At 45.1% G+C, this 25094-nt stretch overlaps 2 protein-coding genes and 1 non-coding gene across 5 annotated transcripts; 1 reads left to right on the top strand and 2 right to left on the bottom strand.

The window, feature by feature from the left end:
* Nucleotides 1-315: 315 nt before the first annotated feature.
* cdc42ep1a (CDC42 effector protein (Rho GTPase binding) 1a) lies at nucleotides 316-12308 on the top strand. Of its 2 annotated transcripts, XM_064323853.1 has the most exons (4): nucleotides 316-554; nucleotides 2629-2759; nucleotides 5511-8351; nucleotides 9946-12308. In XM_064323853.1, exons 3-4 carry the CDS (start codon nucleotides 7892-7894, stop codon nucleotides 10599-10601), a joined length of 1116 nt encoding a protein of 371 aa, XP_064179923.1. In that variant the 5' UTR covers nucleotides 316-554; nucleotides 2629-2759; nucleotides 5511-7891; the 3' UTR covers nucleotides 10602-12308. The 2 variants fall into 2 exon arrangements, with proteins under 2 accessions (XP_064179923.1, XP_064179922.1); XM_064323852.1 differs by lacking the exon at nucleotides 2629-2759 and having other exon boundaries at nucleotides 323-554.
* Nucleotides 4612-4684, bottom strand: trnar-ccu (transfer RNA arginine (anticodon CCU)). Its single transcript has one exon. It is a non-coding gene; the product is annotated as a tRNA-Arg (tRNA).
* On the bottom strand, nucleotides 11219-25094 carry sh3bp1 (SH3-domain binding protein 1). 2 transcript variants are annotated; one of them, XM_064323851.1, is made up of 18 exons: nucleotides 24797-25094; nucleotides 21476-21518; nucleotides 21182-21286; nucleotides 19816-19892; nucleotides 19195-19302; nucleotides 18834-18910; nucleotides 18253-18340; nucleotides 17904-17972; nucleotides 17328-17427; nucleotides 17070-17206; nucleotides 16580-16691; nucleotides 15514-15595; nucleotides 15322-15402; nucleotides 14864-14977; nucleotides 14675-14772; nucleotides 14046-14172; nucleotides 13242-13501; nucleotides 11219-12775 (listed from the first exon to the last, which is right to left on the bottom strand). In XM_064323851.1, the coding sequence occupies exons 5-18, from the start codon at nucleotides 19291-19293 to the stop codon at nucleotides 12528-12530; spliced, it is 1692 nt and encodes a 563-aa protein (XP_064179921.1). In that variant the 5' UTR covers nucleotides 19294-19302; nucleotides 19816-19892; nucleotides 21182-21286; nucleotides 21476-21518; nucleotides 24797-25094; the 3' UTR covers nucleotides 11219-12527. The 2 variants fall into 2 exon arrangements, with proteins under 2 accessions (XP_064179921.1, XP_064179920.1); XM_064323850.1 differs by having other exon boundaries at nucleotides 19195-19306; nucleotides 24797-25093.

The following is a 25094-nucleotide window of genomic DNA, read 5'->3' as shown; positions in this document are numbered from 1 at the left end:
ACGTTTTGAATGATGTGGCGTCCATTCACAATATATATATTTTTTACAAATATTTATACCCGTCGCCGTAACTGTGGTCACGTGTAATCAGAATCTTCCACTAACATTCTCGCAAAAATGATCAGCAACAGATTGCACCTTATTCTAAGCCTAGTAAAATACGTTGTCGAGATAAAAAAATGATTTGGTTCATACGGACTAGCCTGTACATAAAAGGAAATACAATGCACATTGACAAGATGAAACGCACTGACTTGAAAATTCTTAAGTTTCCAAGTGACGTCTCCTCGTTCTCACTTTCCTGATTCGGTAACTTCTTCGTCCGTTTCTGGCCACCGCCCGCCCTCAACCTCGTCTCAGTCAGACGCTCGCCCCGATTCATTCTCTGTAGCGGTCTGTACCGCACGCGTTAAGTGGCTGGAAACATATATCATAAAAAAGTTTAAAAGCGAACTATTGCATGTAAGTTTGTATGTTCATCGGAGGAATACGTTTCTGGATTTTACACTTTCGACAGTATTTTCTGTTGTGAAATACTTTCTTCGGGCTTAAACGTAAGTTTTTTATAACTGTAATGTCCAATGTGTACATTTTTTTGTTATTTGCTTTATTTATTACAAAGTGTTCTGGTTTTATCAATTACTGATTAAGCTTATGATTACGGTTGTGCATATTATTTATCCTTTAAAAAATCTTATTCACAAGTATGCAATTACATACGGTTAGAAATTCAGTGCACCCTTAAACTAAGTTCCATAACAAGATAGCTGCTGACAATTCTTACACTTGATCACAATGTTAATTTTTGGCCTCTGCCTTCAGGGAAATGTTCAGTGTTAAATCACCACTGAAAGGACTACTTTGATGGCGTAGACATCAGGCTTGTCTTCATTTGACCTATGCAAACTATTCCGAGTTAACTGATTACTTAAACGTCTGATGTTTTCAGATTTTCCTTTAGAATTACGATTTTGTTCACTTTACTGTGTGAACTGAAAGATAATTGCATTGAAGTAAAAGTTACCTGGTTGAACAACCTATTGATCACAACAAAGATACAAACCTAACATGAACGCAGCTTTATACCTCATGGCCAAATTAAATAATGTCATATCAGTAATGTCATTAGCTTGCTAGCGACATCATTAGGTATTTCTGTCACAGTAAATGTGAAATGTGAAATTTCTTAGTAATGGTGTCTCTCGCAGACAGTAGAATTGTTATCATTTTTAAATATACAGTGGCATTTCTTGTGTGCTGGCATATTTAGACGTTATTGGCTGTTTGGAATTTTTACTTGGCATATATATACCGTGCTTTGTATGCTATTCGGAGGACAATATCTTCATAACTCCGCTATGTCAGAGTGCACGCGCAAAGTCCCACGGAACGTGCGCTGACTTGCCCGCACGTTAGAGTCTATATACGCTGCCAATTTGTCCACCGTCTGCCATATTTATAATTAATATGCCACCGTCATTCTTAATTTTATAGTGTGTGTAAGTGTTCCTTCATATACAGTGAGCTTCCTAATGCTTGGGACAAAGAGATATTTTTCTTTATTTGGCTCTGTACTCGACAATTTTCGATTTGAAATTAAATGATGAACATTCTCAGCTTTTATATAATGTTTTTGTATGCATGTTAGTTTCACCTTGTAGAAATCAGGCAACTTTTTATTCATAGTCCCCCATTTCAGGGCACGATCATATTTGGGACAAATGGCTTGACAGTGTTTCTGATTAGTCAGATATGTTCAGTTGCTTCCTTGGTGCAGGTATTAGAGAGCTTTCAGTATCTAGTCTTGATTATAGGCTTTTGACTGCCTTTGTAGTTTGTTATGGGCATTTGTCAACATGAGGGCCAGAGTTGTGCCAATCAAAGTCAAGAAAGCCATTATGAGGCTGAGAAATAAGAACAAAAAAACAGTTGAGGCATAGGCCAAACTTTAGGCTTACCAAAATCAACTGTTTAGAACAAGCTACAATATTAGAACAAATACAAATTACCAAAAAGTGCTGGGATGAGGGAACATGTAACGAGTGTCATGAAAAGGGGGGGGGGTCTGGTCTGGTAAATGGTTTGGTAGGCCAAGGAAGACCTCTCTAGTTGATGATTGAAAAATTCTCACCATAATGAAGATAAACCCCCAAGCACGTGTCCAACAGATTATAAACATTCTTCAGGAAGCAAGCGTGGATGTGTTAGTGAATACTATCCACAGAGCACTTCACAAACAGAACTACTTGCAGGCTACACCGCAATATGCATACCACTAGTTTGCCGCAGAAACAGGATTGCCAGGTTACAGTTTGTTAAGAAGTACCTGAAAGAGCATGTAGAGTGCAGGAAAAGGGTTTGGTAGTCAGGTGAGACCAAGATTCTCTTGTATCACAGTGATGGCAAGCGATTCAAAACACCCGACCCGCATCTGTGAAACATGGTGGTGGGGGTGTTATGGTTTGGGCATGTATGGCTGCCACTTGTATTGGCGCACTTCTCTCCATTGATGATGTAACTGCTGATAGCAGCAGCAGAATGAGTTCTGAAGGGTATGGAAGCATCTTATCTGCTTATCAAAAGCAAGCAAATGCCTCCAAACTCATTGGACAGTGTTTCATCCTGCAGCAAGACAATGATCCAAAACATATTGCTAAAGCAACAAAGGAGTTTTCAAAGCCAAAGAAAATTCTTGACTGGCCAAGACTGATCTGAATCCAACTGAACATGCATTTCATATGCTGAAGATAAAACTTACGGTGAGTAACCCATGAAACAAGCAGGAGATGAAGATGACTGCAGTACAGGCTCACTGCAAATGACTGAAGATGACTGCAGTACAGGCTCACTGCAAATGTCCCATATTTAAGTATCTACATATAATAGTGGTTGAATTTACATGTTTGTTATGTAGGCTGGTCTATAAATATTGTAGCATCAGTATAAACATATAGCTATATATATATATATATATATATATATGTGTGTGTGTGTGTGTGTGTGTGTATCATTAGCAATGATCCGAAGGTTGTATAATCAAATTGATGTATTATTGCTGTGGATCCTTTTCACACAAAGGTGCAATATATATTAAAATATGCTTCTGAAAAACTAAAAAAACTGAAGCAGTGGGGAGATGAGGCCTTATGTGTATGTTAGTCCATATGGTTAATTTGGAAATAAGAAGGTTTCAGAGAACACAGAGGAGTAGGATGCAATATTTTCTTTGAATTAAAATACGGTTGTGAAAAAGTCAGTGAACTGAAGCCATGGGGATTTGAGGCCTTGTTTGTTTGGCCATCTGGGTAAATTTATTTGTGATAAGGAGGTGTGAAAGAAGAACAGTGAGAGTAATGATAAAAAAAACTGAAGAAAAAAACAAGAAAGGAATGAAATCTAAGCGAAGAGACGGCCATTTGAATTAAGATATCTACAGAGAGCACTAGGCTTTGAATGAGAAACTGACTAGTATGGCATCAGGCAAGATAGTGTGCAAATTTTCCACTGGCAAGTGTTTGAACAACAGATTTACATTATTGATTTGTTTTTTGGGCCTCATTATGACAGTTCATTAAATAGTCCACAATTTAAAATGTCAATATCGGGTCAAATACAATGCTAAAGGGTGAATCAACAAAATCATAGATGGGATTTGAACTTGCAACCCCGTGGTCATAACTCCCATCCATTTCATATATATTATATACACCATGTGCTGCTAATCACAGTTTATGCTACTATTAGCATACTATTTGTTGGCAGTCTGTTTTGCTTCAGAGAAAGTATATGATCTGAGGTTCTGTAATAAATACAGTACCATAGCCAACAGAGCTAGGAGCCGTCCCGCTGTAACTGAACAGTAACCTCCATTGTAATCTCTGCTGCTGCTGGTGCCAGCTGGTCCTCAGAACCTCTCAGAACCACAGGCCGCCTTTTCACTGGCAGGGAGACGGAAGGAAATGAAATGAAACTTGTTTTTGATCAGAGACATGAACTTTTTATTAATTGTGGCAATCAAGAGAGTTTGGGTTTTTTTTTTGGTCGTATTCGCACGCTGTTCCTATTAAACCCTGCGCTGTAAAATTTGTTTTTTTAAAAAAGCCTGTGAATTTTACAGCAAAAGTCTGTAAAATAGTGAAGGTACAAAACTGTAAACAGCTAAAATTTAATTGTATTATTTGCTGTGAAAGGCACATAACATTTGTGAGACATGCAGAGCCTGCTACCATATGCTTAACTCGTTGTCACTGTTATTTATGGGGCGACCCAGTTGCTAGGATATTACCGCAAGTGTAAAAAAAATTTACAGTGTGGGAGCTTTGGTTTCTTGATTTCCATGCAATATGCCTCAGAGCGGTTGATTCCTTACAGTCCCCTTACGGCAGTATTGGTATCCTGTTAATGGGCGTGTGCAAATGCAGCGAATGGGGGTGGGCTGCTGACATCCGTACGAAAGGAACTTGCCCGGGGACTCCTTCAGAAATGCAAATCACGTGAAGCATCATTCTAAAAAAAAAAAAACACAGGCGATAATTTGCTTAAACATTACTCAACCAGGAATACACCAGTGAAATGTCTTTTGCAAAGGGGTGGGGGGGCTGAAAATACATACACCCCAGATGGGACTCGAACCCACAATCCCTGGCTTAGGAGGCCAGTGCCTTATCCATTAGGCCACTGGGGCTGATGGGTACATGATGAATGTTTCAGCATGTGCTAATTAGCTGCAACTCCTCATTTTTGCCCCCTAGTTCATCACTCAGTGTTTAAAAATAGCCAAGGCAGAGAATATATCAGTGCAATGGAAGGGTCCTCGTTCAACTGTGGTTGGTTTCTGGCAGCTCATGATGAGTTTCTGAAAAGGCCACTCTGTTTAATTAGGCTGTATTTTGTCAGAGACAGAAGTCCCATATTTAGTCAGTCATGAGCGCATGTCTTTAAGACCTAATCATCAAATTCCTCTCCCATCCAAATGACAACCATTGACACTAAACTCAGCCAGCTAACTGGCAAGGATGGACAGTCCAAATGAACCCTTAAGAACCTTCTTGATAAAATCAAGAGGAATCCTTGAGTAAGAACTGAATGTTTTGACGGAACATTTGATGTTCAGCACATTTTTAGTTTCCGTCTAGCAGATGCAAACTGTAAACTAAACCATCAAGCTTGATTGCTGTATTGGCATGCGCAGGATCTTCAGAAGTAAAATTCATGTTGCTTTCCAGTTCAGGCATCGCATGAAGTGCTACTGGAATGTGTTTGTCCCCTGAAGTAAATCGGAATGATTAATTTCCACAGTCACGCTCACTCCTCCGTTCGCCCTTTCAATCTCAGGGTAATTAAATGTGACCGTTTTTCATTCGTAGCTCTCAACTTCCCATGAACACAAGCTCATACCAAAAAAATTTCACCCCTTGCCACCCTTCCATCCGTGACATGGCCACTGCATCTCGGTAAACCGACGCTTCCACGTGTCTGATCACGGCTCTCTCTCTTCCCTCCTCTCGCAGTGCTACCCTGTTCAGAGGAAGCTGCACCTGGATGGAGCCGCAAGAGACGTTCAAGCCTGGGTAATGGAGGGATAAGTGGATTGAAGGAAGAGGACAAAGAGGAGGGAGGAGAAGACAAGAGAGAGCAGGGCCTAATCCAGGACGGGACCATTTCCTAAGTGGCCCCATTTCTTTTTTGAAGGAAGACAGTGAAACACAGCGTTGATTATTACATTTAATTTATAGCCTTTGTCGTACAAGAACATTTCATCTTGTTTGTTTTCTTTTCTTTATTTTTTATTTTTTGCTCAGAATCTTTTAAAGGGGAGTTCAGGCTGAGTCGTCAAACTCTGAACAAAGCGGAAAAACCCACCAAGTCAGGAGAAAAAAATAAACAGGAAAAGAAGAGATACCAGGATGTCCTGTGGTTCTACAGGGTCTTGCACGGAGAACCTCGACAGTAGCCAAAGTGCCTAGAGGGACCCTCTCCTAAGACCCACAGTAACTCCACAGTAACTCCTGCTTCAGAAAACCACCGCTAGGAGTGTGTAGTTCACTATTCACTGCTCACAAGTGTCCGTGCAGTCGTTTGGATTTCACAACAGTTATCCGGCCTTTTATTGAAAATAGAACCTGGATTCAAACACAACGTCAGTACATTGATACTTGACTGTAGCAGCCAAAGCACAAATAGTGTGTTTTGCTGGCCTTACTTAGTTTACCTCAGTTTAAGAGGCCTACCACAGAAAATAACCTGTTCTTTGTGCGTTTGAAAGGGTGTAGTCAGTTGTTTGAAACCTGACCTAAGTCCACGTGTTTCATTAATAACAGGTTTATAAACCGAAATACCCGTGTGGTAGATTTTCCATTGTAGAGAGCTCTTAAAAGGAGCGGCTGCTTGTTAATGTGTACCATTTGATAAAACGTTTTACAGGAAATATCCATTACTCTCCCAGTTCAGAATAACAAACTTGAACCACGTTTCTCTGGTGGCCTGTCAACAGACAGAACATTTTCTTTGATAAAGTGTGCTTGCAGACTGCCTTATCTTAATATTTTAAGTATCTTGTGAGCTTTTGGCTAAAAATAAAGCAATGTTTAATCTGGTGGAACATGCTTCAGATATTTGTAAACAAGGGCACGGCCTGCCGTTCGGGGCATGTCTGTGCTGGTGAGAAGGGGGACCCTGCTTCTCCATCCAGACAAAGAGCTTTGAAAATTTTTGAAATCTTTCATCTGAAGAGACATATAGATTTGGTAGCGGGCATGTTGTAACGCAATAGAAGACAGGGGACCGAGAGAGATAACTTGAAACCGTCTTCTTACATTTGCCAGAAAAAAAAAAAAAAATTCTGACAAAGCTTGTGGACAATAATCTGAGTAGTGGGACTGGAGCAGTTTTTTGTATAAACGAGGAGGTTCTTTACAATATGAACTGGCTCTGGAAACCCGGCATGAGAGAAACAACTGCCAGCTCTGTGCGTGTTTGACTGATGTAGTCCCTCAAAGATTTTTTTGCCAACATGTAATTTTGGCCACTGAGTGGAATTTCAAAGCAAGCCAGTTAATAGTTGCGGGGAAGGTGTATTTTTATGAATATGGCACGGAGAAATTATACTTGGATGCACTATGCATTCAGACCACAAGCATGAAGCATAATTAATTCTTTTACCTTACCGAAGGGTCATTTTATTCTAATTATAAGCCTGTTTATGACGCAAAATGAACAATCTGTTCTAAATAAGGCCAGAACGGTTCCAGTCACTGACCACAAGAGCGTGTGCAGCCTTGGGGGAATTTATTTCTGAACTGATGTCCTGTAAACCAAAACCCAAAACAACTGCAGAACCCAAAATCTCTGGCCACATGCACTGTTTTTCAGGGACCGGGGATGTATAATTTCTATTCTGTTTTATTATGACTGAAATATGGCAGCGCCGGACGAACAGAACCAATCAAAACGGACCTACGACTGCATGTGAGCTAAAAGGAGAATTGCAGTAAACTGCACCCTGGCGTGGTTCTGCCGCCACAGCGAAGCAGAGGAACTGTGAGACGGACATCGAGCGGCTCGGAATGCCGTTTCGGGTTTGAGGAACAGCGTTTGCATCTTGAGATCGCCGTTTTCAATCGCAAAAACATTTTGACTGCGACACAGGGCTTCTGAAAACTAGACGGGAAACGAAGGCCTGGGTCACACAACTGCAGCAAGTATTTGAACTTACATCCAAAGCGTCTGAGGAGCGAATACTTTTAGCTTCTTTCTCAAAGTACGTAAAGAGGCTTTTCGGGTTACCTGTACGTGAAAGCAAATTGAGTATTTTCCCTCCCTCTTTCATTGGAATCGAAGGCGTTTTGGAAACGCGTTTTTTTCGGGGGGGTAACCGACCGCTCCTCTCGCCATGAGTCTGGGAAAGCTCCCGGGGATTAAGGGCCTGGTGTCCTCCTCCCAGAAGAAGAGGCGCTTTAAGAGGGATCTCACCGCGGACATGATCAGCCCCCCGATGGGCGACTTCCGCCACACCATGCACGTGGGCCGCGGGGGCGAGGTGTTCGGCGACACCTCTTTCCTCAGCAACCACGGCGGGACGGGGAACGGGGGCGCTCCGGGGGACCCCGAGGACTCCCCCTCCGCCAAGACGGCCGGCTTCTTCTCCCGCACCCTGCGGCACGTCCGCAAGACGCCGACCCTCCCTAGGGCCGGGCCCCCGGGCCTCTCCCCGCCTCCCCCCGCCGTCTCCCCCATCGTCAAGAACGCCGTCTCGCTGCCGCGGCTGGACGTCGACGCTCCCAACGGCAGACTGCAGAGGGCGCTCTTCCCCAGCTCGCCCAGCACCCCGGAGGACTCCACCTGCATCTATGGTGAGTGGCGCTCCTGACATCCACAGCCGCTACTGATATACCGCTGTGCCCTATATTTGAGTTTCGTGCACTGAGGGCACCTCTGCCACAGCCTGTCAGCTGCGTGTGAACAGCAGTCCACTGGCGCCATGGAAACGCAGCTGGAAGGGTGGACTGCGGAGGGTAACCCTGTGCCGTTCGTTACTCACTGCGTGTGCCAGGCTGTGCTCTCCCTAAATGAGGGAGGCTGTTGCAGCTTGGGACAAGATCACAGCTGCACCTGGGAAATCCAGTTGCAACCGCGAATAAAGAAGAACGGGGATAACTCTATGTAAATTAATTGTTATTTATCCCCAAGAAATAGACAACATTCAGACTAATTATCCTGAAACTGATTCCATCACACACACGCACGCACGCACGCACACACACACACAAGCATGCAGGCACGCGCGCAGACACACACTCACACACACACACACACACGCATACACGTGCACACACACACACACACACACAGCCAGGTAAGAGACAGTAGTATCACCAGCAGGGATGAGTCAAGCTAAATTCTTCCATGGGCAAGATAGTGAATGGGGAGGGTGGGTGAAGGTCAGGATTGCAGACCTGGGGGGGGGGGGCGTAGTGATTCGCAGACTGGAGGGGGAGGGTTGGTAGCAATTGCCCTTTGTTTGGGCCCCTTCCAGACAGTTGCTGCCCTTGGCAACCACCTGTGTGGCCTGTGCCCTGAAGTGGCACAGATCACCAGTGACCCTCTGTATTGATTTGTTCTGAGACTGCACATAATTCAGACCGCAATGCACTGCTATGCGTGTGTGTGTGTGTGCATGTGTGTGTGAGTGTGTGTGTGTGTGAGAAAGAGACCTGTGGGACCGGACTGGAATTCCCCCTCTGCCCAAAGATTACCCAACTCAAAAGGAATTTACCAACATTTATTAGCAGGAGGTATAGTTCCTCTGGGAAAATCTACAGGGCAAATAAGATAAACAAAACATTTCTACATACTTTTCTTCTCTTTACATCACTCTCTTTCCCCAATCCCATCTTTTCAGGCACCGTCTCTCCGTGTATTTACCCGTTCCGTCATTTCATATGTGCCTCCATGCTCTCCCTGTGCCTCCCTCTCTCCGTCCAGACCCGCCATGTGTGCGTTTAGCTCGGCTCCTGTGAACAAAGCTGAGTGCTGCTGAGGTCAGCGGGCCACAGTGGAATGTGTGTGGGCAGGAGTGCGCAGAGGAGAGCCGTTAGCCTCGTTTTTACCGCCACCTGGTGGTTCAAGATTAAAATGACAAGGCAGGGCTGGGGCTTCGATCTCGCACTCTGAGCTGTGATCCCTTCTCTGTATAAAGCAGAAAATATGATAGGAGCGCAGACCTGCAAAAATAAAACTCAAGGCAAACTATATTTCTTTGAACATTGGCTTTCCCTGCTTGACAAATCAATGTGGTTGTTGTTCTACTGAGAATAGGCCTACTTACCGCATTTCATTTGGCTAATATGTACGCTATTTAGCTGAAGCCAGGTACATGGCGCTCTTGTGACGTGGTGTGGCGTTTCCGGGGTTACTGCGCGGCTGATGTCTCTCTGCCCCCCACAGGCGTGGAATCCGGCTTCGTCACCTTGCCCCGCCTCTCTCGGGCCGACGGCTCCGGAACCTTCCGCTCGGAATTCCGCCGCAGCTCGGTGCCGGACGACGGCGTCTTCCCGCTGCTGCACTGCGACTCCATGACCTCGTTCACGGTGGACCTGGGGCCCTCCCTGATGAGCGAGGTTTTCGGCCTGATTGACTGCCCCGGCGGCGGCCATGACGCCTGTCGCGGCTGGGGGAAAGAGGACGGGCAGGAGGAGGAGGAAGAAGAGAAGGTGCCCTCTTCACCCGTAAGTCACGTGACCTACCCAGCGAGCACCCCGGTGGCAGGCTCTCTGCTGAGGGAGGATTTGAACATGCGAGGATTCGGCCTTCGTGGCAGAGAGTGGGAGGGGCTGGAGGGGGATCTGCTCCAAAGGGCCGTCCCAGACGTGGTGATGGGGTCCACGGCGAGGGCGGAGCCAGGTATGGAGCCAGTGAGGTTTAAAATGGCTGCCAGCGTGCTGGCACGCCATTACAGTGGTGGTGGAGTTTTGAACGGGAAACAGGAGGCCGTCGGTTGGGACATTCGACAGTTCAGCCCCAATACTGCGGACTCCACTGGACGTGCCAAGAGGAGAGGGCCTCGTGCCTATGCTGAGGAAGAGGATGAAATAAAGGTGTAAAAAAATAGGCAAAGCAAGTCCTTTGACAGAAGCTGTTATGCATACAATTATATCATTATGGCCATGTGAATGAATGTCCTTTGTGTATGTGTATGTGTGAGAACCTGTTGACTCACTAGTAGGTTTCCAGAGGGTCTAGGTCCTGGATAATCCTCAAACCTGGCAGAAATGTTTCTTCATCTTATAATACATTGTATCAATGAATCTTAACATATGAAATCCTGTGCAAGCTTATGGCCGATCCATTAGGCATACAATGTTACCACCCGGACATAGGAAATATGATAGTCAGAGAAAACAAAATGACCGTGTCTCAAGATGGCCGCTTGTTAAGATGACAGATAAGACTCTTTGTCCAGAATTGCCCCCCATCCTCGTCATTTTAAGAGCTGTCATTTTTACAATACTGAAAAATGCTGTGCGAGACCAATAAAAATTAAGAGGAGGCACTACACCAAGGGACACATTTGAGAACCTGGGGAAGGACACTGATTGGCTAAGAGTCAACTTATGGCAATTGGGAATAGAAAAAAAAATGTACACCACAAAAAAAAGAACTGAATTGATGCAGCTGTATATTTTGGACACATATCGAAATTATAATAGAAACACAGACGTGGAGAGATTTATTCTTTATTCTGAAACACTGACCCTTGGTACATGGCATCTTCTCAATATCAACACACCCTCTACAAAAACACGTGAAGCCACAGAGCTGCTCTGGAGCTCAGCATTACTGCTGAACTCTTTAACTTGGGCGGGGCACGGGCGTCCATTTCTGACCTGGCGTCTCCGAACGGCCACTCAGTCCTCACTGAATAAAAACACCCTTATGTAACTGCAGAAAAGAGGAACGGTTTGAATATGAATAGATGCCCAGCATGAATGAGCATAAATGATTGTGCGGGGATTAATGAATGACAAATATTGCAGGTGCCAGAAAGACTGAAGAAGAAAAGGAATCACACTGAGAGTTTTTTTATTTTATGGAATTCTTGCTACGTGATGCATATTGGACCTTGAGCAAGTGAGAGGAACACGGACTGAATGAAATGGGGAAATTAAACAGATTTCGTTTGTACATATTTATCAGCATTAATATATTTTTCCATGTTATAAGAATATTATGCATGTTTTGTTGTGCTATGCATCTGACACACTCAGTTCCCGTCTTAGTTTGCGTGGAGTTAAAGTGAAACATTGCAGGGCTTATAAATTCCACAGTTCTGTTCCAGCCAAACTTTGTGCAATCATACTTTATCCTTTCTGCTTCCTCTCAATAGCCGAGACACTAAGTTTTATTTTAAAGAGCCCTTACGTTTGTTACATGTGCCTTGTTAATGTTAATAACAAAGAAACGAAAGCTAACATCTTAAGCAAAACGTTGTGGGCAGCCTTCTGGTGACCGTGGTAACCAGCATCTCCAATACAAGGAGCTATGCCTTTAACAGTCACAGTATGATTAAGTCAAAGTAAGACAGTCTAGTTATGAGTTTTGTTCCCTTTATAGTGGTATATATATATATATATATATATATATATATATATATATATGTGTACACACACACACACACACACACACACACACACCCACATGTGTATGTATGTAAATCATGTATATGTACAATACAAATGTATGTGGTGCACTTAAAATAGTAGCAATTATACTGTGTGATGAGTACAATAAAAAAAATATATTGTTTTTAATGAGGTGGGCAGTCCTCCGTTGCTACCGTGGGCCTTGCTGCAGGCGACCACGCCAGCGCCGCGGAGCCAGCGATGCCCGCCGCCCGTTCTCCTGCAGCACACCAGCCTCTCTCCCCCACGCTTGCGAGGGACCAGCAGGCCAACAGGTTGCCTTGGAGATTCATCACAGAAGCAAATACAGGAAATTCCCAAATGGAATTCCAGGGTCCCCGGACGAGTTCATTGGGTGGCGGAGGAGAGCTGGCAAGGGGGCGGGGGAGGGGGAACGGTGGGGGCTTGGACCACAGCTCTTTTGTTCCTGCCCTTGCCGGCGGGGGGCCCCTGGGCCTTGACGGCAGACAGGGTGGCCCTCGGGGCTATTGGATGGGGTGAAGGTCTAGAGGGGGTGGAGTCTGAAGAGCGGCGGGAATGGGTGGAGCTTGAGGGGTTCTCCTGTTCTGTGCTCCACTGCCAGAAGAATCGCGCATCTGTGAAGAAAAACAATATTTTAATCACATTTATCTTTTAAAAATGTATTTCACATTTACCTTAATCTCTAATTTTGTGCGGCGTACTATGGCTCTAAGCCTGTTCTGTGACTGTGTCATTCATCTGTTCAGGAGGGTGCGTCCTACTGTGGGTGTTCTTTTATGTGTGCAGCCAAGCACTTCTTCCTTCACCAAAACAGACCAGGACTGTGCCGTTTTTCTGCCACGTGACTGTACAACCCATGGAGCAGGCACAGGGGGACACCAGGCATCTTAGAGGCACGTATGAGCGAGTGAATTCACTACTGTCTACAAGCCCCCTTCCCAGGTTATGGCCAAGTGTACTGACACCACATGGGGCTGCTGGCCACAGACTGACCTGATGCAGCCCTTTAGACACGTAACTGTGCTTCTGATATTGTGGCGTGCAGCCTATTTAACAACCCCTTCGTGATGCAGACATTACCTGACAGGGTCTCAGTGGCCACCGCAGGAGAGAGGCGGGACTGGTTTGGACTGGGCTCTGGGGTCTGGGCACGAGCGGGAGTCGGGCCCTGGTTCTGATCCGGGCCCTGGTTCTGATCCGGGCTCTGGTTCTGGTCCGGGCTTTGGTTCTGGTCCGGGCTCTGGTTCTGCAGGGATTCCTGGCTGACGCTGTGAGAGGGTGGAGTCGGGGAGGTCGCTGTATCCGAGTTGGCAGCAAGAGAAAGCGAGGAGACTGACAAGCTGGTGGGAGGAAAGGGGGATTACAAATGGAACACACACGTGCGCATGCACACACACACACACACACCCGCATATGTGCACACACAAACAGACATGCATGCACACGCACACACACACACACGCATCCACGCACACATGCACACAGACACACACACACAGGCACGGATGCATGCTCGCACGCACACACACAGGCACACGTGGACACACATACAAACATGCATGTATGGACACACACCCAGGCATGCACGCACACACACACATGGACCCACACATACAGTTATAACAACATATCATAAAACCACTTCTGTATTACATATAGTTTATACAAGCATATTACAACCAACAGTCAAGTTTATGCAATACTAGTTTCAATATTTATGATGTATTGTGGAACTTCTAATTCTATCAACACCTCATGACTTTTCCAAAGAGCTGAGTCTTGAGATATAGTTCTACTGCTATGAGGACTTCCCCTCCCCCAGGTCAGCTCCTGTAAGATGCACTGTAAGAGTACAGCAGTGCCCTTGCAGTGGCGGTACTGTACCCGTTAGTGAACGAGAAGGAGGACAGGCTTGTGCCGTGCGTGAACGTCATCCAGGAATCCATGCCCTCCAGCAGTGACTCACTCAAATCCGGGCTTCCCAATGGCTCTCGGATATGAAAATCCTCTTCTGAAAATGAAAAGAGGGAAATTTACAAATTTCATTTTTTCCATGGAGGAAGAGACGTATGCTGCTTTTCACCAGACTGGCACACTTGCATTTGTAAAACATGCATTAGAGAAGGAAAGCTACATATACTCAGAGCATAATACCAGGTGTACTTCTGAATTGTATTATGGAACATAATGCTTTTTCCCCTCTTTTTTTCTCTACTGTGGAGTGCACAGTCATGCCGATGCAGGAATGCTAATCGCAGGCTCCATTGCTGATTCAGGAGAGTGGAATGGTGGCCAGCACGTGTTCTCCTCCGAGTCATGTGATCTGCCAGCCTCTGCCTCTTATCACAGCCCGGTTCATGAGGCCGACTCACGCACACAGGCACAAGCAGTATGTGGAAACGCAGTCGGGTCAGTACAAGCTGCCCCCGGATAAGAGCTTCTCGCTGAGCACTGGAGCGTAAGCACGGAAGTCCGGGCGGGCGTTCCTCTGACTCGCTCCGTAGAGAGCTCACCTTCTGGGAAGAGGCTGCTGGTGTGCTGTACGAGCGGCTCGATCACGGTGACCACCTGGACGGAGTACGCCGACGCCATGTCCAGGAGACAGTCCTCCCTGGTGGAGAGGAGGGGGCGGGGTTAAAGGAGTTTTTGGGACAGGCTTCGCAGAGGCCGCGGGTCTCGGGCTCGGCTCTGGGGGTGCTCACCCTTCAGGGCGGGGCCACAGCAGGTTGGGTCCCAACACGATGGCGATGTTGCTGGGCCCCATCTTGTTGACGGCCTGGTGCTCCGACAGGCGAGCCAGGAACTGCATCAGGTACCTGGGGCGCAGAGAAACAGGGCCACGCTCAGCTACGGTTAACTTAAACTACGGAAACTAAAACTGTCTTTTTTTTTTTTTTTAAAATGACATTAACTGGTGCTTAGACATATCACAGCCGCTGTGTGTATGTCAGTGCATGTGTTATCACAGGATAAAAAAGGCGAGAATGGTGAGAGACAGACAGACAGACAGAAACAGACAGACAAACAGACAGGCAGACAAACAGGGACAGACAGACACACAAACAGATAGACAGGGACAAGAACAGACAGACAGACAGACAGACAGGGACAAACAGACACACAAACAGAGACAGGCATACAGACAGGCAGACAGGCTCACCGTAGGTTGTTGTAGTTCTCTTGGGGCAGTTTACTCAGCACCACCCTTAGCTGCTCCAGACGGTCTGACTCCTCCTTCTCCCTGGGGGGGGGGGGCAGCACAAAGACGGGGGGGTACAGGTGAATGCAAAACAGAGGGTCCTAAATAAAGCAGAACTCAGCGCTCTGAGCGCTCCTCCTCTGCCGCCCTTACCCTGCTGCTGCGAACCAATCGTTGTAGAGGTCAAAGGTCATGAGGGGTTCTGGCAGCTCCCTCAGGTAGGACTTCAGAGCCCCTTTCACATCCAGGGGCAGAAAGAGAGTTTAAGACATCCATTGTGCAGTTTCTCTTTGTGTTTAAGCAAACGAATAATGACAAACGAAACAGATTTTGGCAAATAATGCAAATTATAAAAGACAACATTGGCACTGTACAACGATTAAAATAAGTATTGTACGGCGGGTAATGCCAAACCTATACTGTAGGTTTTCTCTGCTCAATATTTTCATTTAACCCTTTCATGCATGAATTATTACAAAACGGTGCAATCATTTTTTCACAGTTGGACACGTGAAAAGTTGTTTTTGGCTCCATTACAAAATAGGCCACACATGTAGATCATAATGCATGACATCCACTAGAGTAGACAGAAGGTTTTTCATACACAATGAGAGAACTAAGGTAATTTTTTACGTAGAACTTATAGTCCTCCTTGCATCTTACCTAACAAGAATGTATTTTTAATCAACTGTGTTCTCTAGGAATAAAAGGTTTTCAAAGTTATATCAAAGGTACTTTGACTGTTTCCACCTCCACCCACCATTTTGACCTTCAATGTATCCAAACTAAAAAAGCAAATCCAATGTAACAATATGGAGCATACCCAAATTTAGGCAAAAGTCCAAGGAATCTGCCATGAAGCAGTCTGGAGATCATAAAGTTAAGTAAAAATAAGTTTGAGTAAAAATAGACTTTGAAAGCCCTGTCCACTGTAGTGGACACCATGCACAAAAAGGTTAATAATCTAAATGTGTGGTTCTATGGTACCACTAGTTTGTACAAGAAGTGATGTGGAATTGTTTTAAAGTGTAACTCAGGATGTTAATAAAGAAAAAAAAATCAACCTGTACCCTTTGCGTCATAAGAGCCAGGGTCAGTTGCACTTCGGCAGTGTTTATCTACGCATTAGTCAGAGTGTTGACACGCTTCTCTCCGTGGTCTGCCCCCCCACCCCCCCCCCCCACCCCACCCCCCCACCCCCGCTTCCTGTCTGTCTCACCAGCCACTGCATGGGGGTCAGAGCTGAACTCATTGTGGTCAATGAGTCCACAGTCCAGGCTGTTCTTCAGCTTCTTCACTTCAGAGGCAGCAGCTGCCACCCTGAACAGACCCTAGAGAGGGGGAGGGGAGGGGGGAGGAGGAGAGAGGGGGTCAGTGAACACAGTATGTTTCATGTATTTATTTATTTATTTGCTTGTTTGTTAATTTGCTTGGGGACGGTGCAAATCAACGTCGCTATGAGTTAAACACAGGAAACAGATCTGTATCAAGGTTCATAGCACCTTCAGTAGCAAGGTTCAAAGCTCACTTCCACCCCCCCCGTCCTCAGCTAGGCTACTGTGCTACAATACAATGTAATGGTGTCAAAATATTACATGTACAATGATTCAGAAACAAAAAAAAGTTGATGATAAGAAAAATACAGAATGATCATTTAATATGTGATCAAATAATAGCCGTCTCAGTATCTGTCCCCATCACTCACTCACCTCCTCCTTCAAGCCTCTGTCCAGCAGCATTTGCACGCAGTGCCGTATGGGCACTGCAATCTCCTCACCACTGTCCAGAATGTGGGAGAGCAAGGACCGTCCAAACACCTTCCCCTCAAAGCTGTTATCCATGCAGTCTGCACACACACATGTACACACACACACACACACACACACACACGTGATGTGATCAACATCTAAATCAAGTTATATGATTATGTAATTGAATTCAATGCAGTTGTTTGGTAAAATGTGTACCTTGTTGGCCTGCTTGGACACAGCTCTCTCTCAGCTCTGAAATGTTCCTCTCCAGAAACCCAAGAGATATCTTGTGATACTCAGCCTGTAGATCTAACAACTAAAAAAGGTGCTAGATTAACACAAATACACACACATACACACAAACACACATGCGCACAGAAACGTACACACACACACACGCACACACGTACACATGCACACACGCACACACACACACGTACACACACACTCGCATGCACGTACACACGCACACACACACAGAAACGCACACACGCACACACGTGCACATACACACACACGCACAAAAACGCACACACGTACACATGCAAACACGTACACACACACACGTACACACACACTCGCATGCACATACACACACACACACACACACACACAGAAATGCACACGCGCACACACGTGCACATACACACACACACACGCACAAAAACGCACACACGTACACACACACACTCGCATGCACGTACACCCACACACACGTACACACACACACACATGCACATATACACACACATACACAAACACACACACACACACACACGCATGCATGCTTACTCGGACAAAGTAGCGGGCGTAGTCATCTTCTTTAGATGCAAAATGATAGAGATCAGCAGAGTACTGGTCCTGCACACGAAACACATGAGCTGCTTACTAGCACATCCCAGTATGGCGCGCTTACTGCATACAAGTCCAGTCATACATCAGCACAGCTGTTAGATCAGCTTAGCCTCACCGAAAGCAACGCGCAAAATTCACCCTCTGTTTTTACCACTACGTTACGGTCGCCGTGGCTCGACAAGACTTTGCTGTCACATGTCTGCTGAATGGCCTGACTTATTGTAGCATTGCCTTTCAATTGCCACGGTAACGGTGCATGGTGACGGCGATGTCAGCGAGATCTGACCTTGATGTTCTCCAGCCTCCTCCAAGCCTCCTCCATGTCCTCTCGCAGCCCGTCCTGCTTGGCCTGTGGGCCTGTGCTGGTCTGGGACCTGAGCCATGGGGGGAGAGAGGGGGAGGACAAGATTCCCAAAATGGTCCAAGTAACGCCCAACCTACCCCATAGCATAACATGTTCTTGAATTTAAAAAAAAAAAAAAAAAAGAATATTTTTAAATATTATGTCAAAACAACTGCATGCGCACCAGTCTGTGTTTCATCACTGTGAAGGTACATGTAGTATAACTATTGGAGGTCTATCGTTTCACACACACTTGGAAAGGTGCACCTCAGCCCTGCTCAGACCCCCCCACCTTCAGCTCCTATTTTTGAACACAGCAGTCACTAAAGTAAGACCCCCCCTCACCCCCACCTTTCACTGAAGTAAGATCCCCCCACCCCCCCAGCCTTTGTTACTCCTTCCATCAGCATCTGCTTGAGTCATGTGGTTGGTTTTGAGCAGCTCGTAACGGTCAGTGATAACAAGCCTCAGGTGAAGGAGAGTTCCGCCGGACGTCAGGGAGCCCGTGAATCAGTGCTGCCTACCTGCTGCGAGCGTTCAGCCAATCGGTCGTGAGTTTGGCAAACTGCTTCTTGTTCTTCAGAACCTCGGCCAGATCCTCCTGCAGTCAAAACAAACGAGCGCAATGGGCCGCCTCCGTCGCTATCCGTTGTCAGGGTCGGATATTTAAAAAGTACAAACAAAGGCTGGCCGTGCTGTCTCTCTGTCCACCTCCGCCCCTAAACGGAGTCGCCAGCGTTATACCATAAAAATACGGATAGAAATGTCTGTCAAATCTGTGCCGATGTCAGTTTCTGTCTCAGGTACCACAAACGACGTTGAGCGTGAGAAACCGGCCGGACGTCGGTCTTTTGAGAACAACGGCCGCGTTCGTTCTGCTCTTACCTCGCTGAGTTTATTGAGGGGCTCCAAAACCTCTTTCTCCACCCTCACTTCGAAATCTGCCAGGGTCTTTGCTAGAAAACTCTGCATGAAGCAGGTCATCTCCAGGACCTTCCTGGGAAAGAGATGGAGACCGTGGTGGGGCTCTAATATTGCGATAACAGGAAGGACAGTGACAGGCTGCTGAGTCAGGATCGATCAGGCCCAGCACATTCGATTATTTGCTCTGATAAATCCCTCATTACGTTTATTTTACCATTTAGCCTATCTTTATTATTACACCGGGCCAACGGATGAGCTTTTATGAGTTTTTAAAAGGGTTAAATGAGTTTTTATCGCCAACATTTCAGTTATTTTTCATCCTAGGGAGTTTTCTTTTACTTCACAAGATTTTTTTGGGGGGTTCAAGGCCTGGTATTTGCCTAATTTTCCTTTTTCTGGTTTTCTCTGCGAAGCCTCTTTGCGACAGTGTACAGTGTCTCTGTAAAAAAGCACTATTCAAATAAAATTGAATTGAAATTGAATTACATAATGGTTCACGGGAGTGGTACAGCAGGGTGATTGGACAGTTCGGTTAGTGATTGTATTGCAGTTCTGACATAGGTGGTGACCTCTGGCTCTCACCTGAGGGGAGAATCACCATCTAAATCCTTCAGGCTTTCAGCCATACTGATAGACAGCAACATCAGGGGCAGCTTTTTCTGGGGGGAAGGAGGGAGAGAATGAAAAATCACAAATCAGAACAATCAGCTGTGAATACAGTAAATCCAGCACACGGAAGAAGGAGGGGGGGAGGTATAGAGGAATACAGAGACAAAGACAGAGAGACGAGATGGGAGAGGGAAAAAAGCGTGAGCAGATCGACTCGTCTGTCCAGCTAACGTCTGGGCCCTCCAGAAATTAGGGAATGATTTGATTTAAAGTCTAGCTGAATCACGTTGCTAATAAAGCGAAAAGAAACCAAGAAAATGGCTGGGATTTCACCACTTTAATCACACAGAGACTGGGAACTGAACTGACCATAAGCCACAATCAGGTTATAAGATAGACAGGTCCATACAGTGACAGGGTGGTAAAACAGGAAGGCACACCGTTTCTATGCAGTTACATTCCTGGACAAAAACAAAATGGGCCAAGCACAAAACTGCAAAAAATTTAAAAAATTAAGCTTTTAATGGTCTTAACAACACATCATTGGTAAGGAAATTAGCAGGAATTAAACAAATGCACTCCTGAGACCTCCTGTGCCACCATTTGCTTGTTTACTTTTGCTGTAATGAACTATGTTGGGAAAACCTAGAAACAGGGAAATTCACTTATACAGTAGAGAAATTAACATAATGTCAAATAAAAGAGTCATGTTTTGTATTTGGTTGCATATCATTTGCATGCCATTACTTCCTGATGTCTGTGACCTATCAACATCATCAGAGTCTGGTTATCTTATTTTCAGGTTGTCCTACAAGCGATACAAAAACTCTTTGTATTTGAATGGATCTCTATGGGAATTGGGGGGTAGGACAAGATTCAGATGTAAATTATGCTGATACAGTATGGAACACATTTGTTGGCTAAATGGCTTTAAATCATCAAGGCTCCAAGGTATCAAATGAGCCTCAAACCACCGTGCTGCTGCCAGATATGCAGTAGATACTACAAGCATTGTTTCTCCTGAATATTTTTTCCATTGAGTTCAACAGGAAAATTAATCAGGAGAAACAATGCTTGTAGTATCTACTGCATATCTGGCCCACCTTTTTTTGCTCAGGAGTGTAGATTGACAAGTAGGTGCGTAGTTACCATGTAGTGAAATCTGCAGTGTTAATTCAGCTCTAGGAGTCATATGTACTCTGTAAAAAGTTGATTTAACACTGAACATTTTACTGTGCGTTCAGTGAGATAAGCAGAGGATTATCTCACCAAAAGCACAGACAGAAGGAATGGTGCGTAGTTGCCGTGCAGTTAGACGGACAGGTAGGTGCATAGTTACCATGCGTCTATGTGCATCTAGACCCTGTTGACTCTGCAGGCAGCCAGCCAGCTTTTTGTAAACAATGTGGGCAATCCTCTTGGCAGGCTCCACCCTCTGCTCCACCTGCAGACAATGAGATGTAAGATTCAGGATTCCGAGATTAGCTTAGCACATAGGCGGCTACCTGCATAGCAATAAATAGACATTATTAATTATGGACATGGTATTTGAAAACTCATTGGGCCACTCATGCACTAAATGCTTATTTTTAAAATAGTGGCTGGTTTTAGGGCCAGAGAAAGAGTCACTCACCAAAGCCAGATCGTCAGAGAGGAGGTCAGTAGCATCTTGTGTCCTAAGGGTTTATAAAACAGAGGAGTTGGCATTATTTGCTATATTCCTCGAGCACAGTCATTTTGGGATCTGCATCAAACATGGGATCTGTTCAGAGAGATATGTTCTCCATCCACTTTAGTGCAATGCTAATGCTAATTCTAATACCATGGCAGACCTTTGCGCAGTGAAATCTGAAGTGGACTACCCGGTTGAAGCCCCTATGTACAGTGGACTGCAGTAGTGAAACCTATAGCCATAATTCCCTGTAGTGTTACCCAAGGAGGGAGGGGTTTGCTCCCTTGTGTATTCCCTGCCTCACAGAGCAACAGCGACTCCTCTGGTAGACTGGGGAACTGCGATCTGTGTCTACACAGAATTGTCAGGGACTGGGGTGTTGTGATTGTGGACAGGGGAGGGGGCCGCGTTGCGAACGCAGGTAGCAATAAAATGAAATGATTCTTGACCCACCCAGGTCACAGTCTAGAAGTCTAGGCGATGAGCACATTGAATGAAGTCAAAAAATCAAGCATATCCACCTGAACGAACTTGGAAACTGCCATCCACTCTCAACGAAAGAAAACTTTCCGCTCAAAAAGTGAAAAGTGGCAGGTGAAAAGAAACATGATCACATGCGCACTGCAGCATATAGAATCCTGTTCCATATGACAGCTGTAACGGGAAAAATAAATAGAACGATAGCACTAACACTAGTGAATGCACACTAAATATTCACTGACTACGTGCACTGCACAGCTGAAAGCTGTTCTCAGGCTGACTGGGCTTATTTTGTCTTCAGTGTTAGAGGCTTGAGGTCAGTGTGTTGAAATGACGGGTGGAGAGGCAGACAGAGGTGAGATTGGGAGGGTGAGAAGAGGTGGTGAGAACCAAGTGAGGGGGAGCTGAGGGGTTTTCACAGCCCTTCTTCCTCTGCCCTCTTCCCAGTTACGAAGACGTTATTCAACACAGGGCTGCTCTGCCACCCTCCACCCAGACCCACCCTATCTGACACTGCACTGGAGATAAAGACACCCCAGTATGGGAGACTGTGGAGCTTTGCACCAGCACCCAGAGCTCTCTTATACACATTACACATTCACAAACCCTGTGTCCCAAATTCAAACCAAAGTCTCTGGATCATTGCTCAGGCCAGAAGCCTCCCTCCTCTAACTGGTACAGCAGACCAACACAGAATCCATGCAGAATCCACCAGTGTCTGCCGTGTGCAGTTCTGACTCTCAGTGTACCACCCATAATGCACACACTGCCCTGTCTATGGAAAGGGCTGCAACAAGCCATCAAAATGCCCTATAATGAATTTATGAGCATGGTACATTTATTTCATGATGTATAAAAGCTCCTAATTTTACTCACAAACCACATTTTTTTTGCTTGTTTTGTTTTGTTTTTGCATGGTTGGTGCATGGTTGGTTTCTGCTTTGAAAAATACTTAATTCAAAACAAAATTCTGCAAAATGTCCGCAGTGAAATGGCACTAGTTAAGACTGGATAGTTTATTATATGCACAAACACAAATTTTAATTAAAAAATACATGCGCACTCACATGCATAAAAGAACACATGTTGTTGTCTGTATTCCTGTAAGCATGTGAGTTCATACAATACAGACCAAAAGTATTAGGCCACCTGTGGTTAAAAAAATGTAAAAATAAACTAATTAATTAATTTAAAAAAACCTTAAGTAGTGAATAAGTCAGTTAATATATGCACATTTATTGAATAACAAACCGAAGTATAAACATCTGCAGTTTCACTGTCATCAGGGGAACTGGTTTTTTCTAGCTGCATTGAGTTCTTCCTGTAGTTGGTCAGTTCCTGGATCTTCTCCTGTTAACGTTACTGCCCGTCAGCTGGACCCTTCTGAGCGTGTACTGAATACTGCACCGAGAAATCTTAGGCTTCTTTGCAAATTCTCATTGAAAATAACCTTCTTGCTACAATGTTTACTTGGCCCTGCACATATAAGCCTAACACCGCCTAAATTGTCATATTTTCTGAAACATAGACTTGGATAGACTTTCTTTCAAGGAAAATTATGTCTATGACTACTTTTATCCTTTTGTGTTATTGTAGGTAGAAATGGGGGAAAAAAAACAAAGTTCATACTTTGGTTTGTTATGCAATACATGTGCATTTATTGAATTCTTCTCTACCGAACGGTTTTTAAAAAAAAGTGGCCTAATACTTTCGGCCTGCACCGTATATATCTTTATGAGCAACCAACGTTGAAGCATAAAATGTTCTATAATCCATTGAGAAAAAGAATCAAATCTCCTGCGTGCGTGTCAACGATAGTGAAGTTCACGCACTCACAAGTGTCCCCTCACATAGTGAAATGTGCCAGATGGGATCTGGGCACTGGCAGCTGCAGTTGCATCTGTTCTACCTGAGGTGTTGGGGAGTTTATTAATAGCTGGCCAGCGGCAGAGCTATCTGTAAAAAGACCCTACTGTGTCATGAGGTGTGGCCATGCACTGCGGGCCACTGCAATACTTCAGCCAACAGCACCCCTCATTATAACATACCACACATAAAGCAGCCTGGCTGAGACATTAGAGGTGCCAATCAAACGAGACAACCTTTGAGCTGGACGCTGAAAAGCACGAAGCCCCTTCACACAAACACAAACAATCCAGACACAGGAAATGCAAAATGATGGCTTGTCATAAATGGACACACTCATGTACACACACACACACACACACGCTGATCTTTATGAAGACCTTTATGATGACCTCCAGTCATCTCTGCCACCTTACTGTGACACTCGTTCAACAACGGTGATGATGCTACTATGCAACGTGGCAGTGGCTGTCAGGAGGAACTGGTCTGAGGTTTTTGTTCTTCAGAGCTTGTGACCTCCCTTGGGTTTCAGTCATTGAAAAGTCCTATTTTCAGCGTGATTGACAACTCAGTCAAAACTGTTGTGGAACCAAAATCTATAGCACTCAATTAGAGGCCACAGGCTCTAGTCCTTTTTTAGAGTAAATAATTCACCCCATTACTGCCAGAGATAATGAAAAAGCTCAGGTTCAGAGTCAGATATACTCTCGCTGGGAGAGGCCTGTCTGTACGACAACAATCCTTCGTGAAAATTGCGAGAACAAGCCTATGAATTAAAACCACAAAAGATTTTTGTTGGTGCATGCATCAATAAATTTGACCACTGTCATACTTCCTGCCATACTTGTTCTTGATCAGAGAATTGTATGTTGGTTTTACCTTCATAATAGGAAAACAAATAAACAAACAAAAACAAGGGCACATTATGGTACTTACTTCCCTGCAGATCCAAACTGTTTGAGGAGGCCAAATTGTTTCAGCATGGCTTTGGTGCATCCAGTACTTATCTTCCCTACTTCAGTAGTCCAGTGCAATCGCTCCGATTTGGACGTTGTTTCCATACAGTGCGTGCATTACATTTTCCCAATATGTTTCACCAAAAGGCCCCCACGGTAGTATGTGATCGAGCAGCTTTAGTTTGTGTTTGAGAAAAGCTCTTAGCTGAAGTGTCACCCACAAACACACACACACACACAGACACACACACACAGGCGAGTGGAACGCCTCCTGAGGT

The sequence above is a fragment of the Anguilla rostrata genome, chromosome 2 (genome assembly GCF_018555375.3).
Source record: "Anguilla rostrata isolate EN2019 chromosome 2, ASM1855537v3, whole genome shotgun sequence".
Lineage (NCBI taxonomy): Eukaryota > Metazoa > Chordata > Actinopteri > Anguilliformes > Anguillidae > Anguilla > Anguilla rostrata.
This window is presented reverse-complemented; position numbering and strand designations above follow the sequence as displayed.

Excerpts from the sequence above, each read along its gene's own strand:
- cdc42ep1a (XM_064323853.1), top strand. The coding sequence starts at position 7,892 with ATGAGTCTGGGAAAGCTCCCGGGGATTAAGGGCCTGGTGTCCTCCTCC. Across the intron at positions 8,352-9,945 it reads GGACTCCACCTGCATCTATG|GCGTGGAATCCGGCTTCGTC; the intron begins GTGAGTGGCGCT and ends TGCCCCCCACAG.
- sh3bp1 (XM_064323850.1), bottom strand. The coding sequence starts at position 24,921 with ATGGAAACAACGTCCAAATCGGAGCGATTGCACTGGACTACTGAAGTA. Across the intron at positions 19,307-19,815 it reads GATGGTGATTCTCCCCTCAG|GAAGGTCCTGGAGATGACCT; the intron begins GTGAGAGCCAGA and ends TCTCTTTCCCAG. Across the intron at positions 18,911-19,194 it reads CCCTCAATAAACTCAGCGAG|GAGGATCTGGCCGAGGTTCT; the intron begins GTAAGAGCAGAA and ends TTTTGACTGCAG.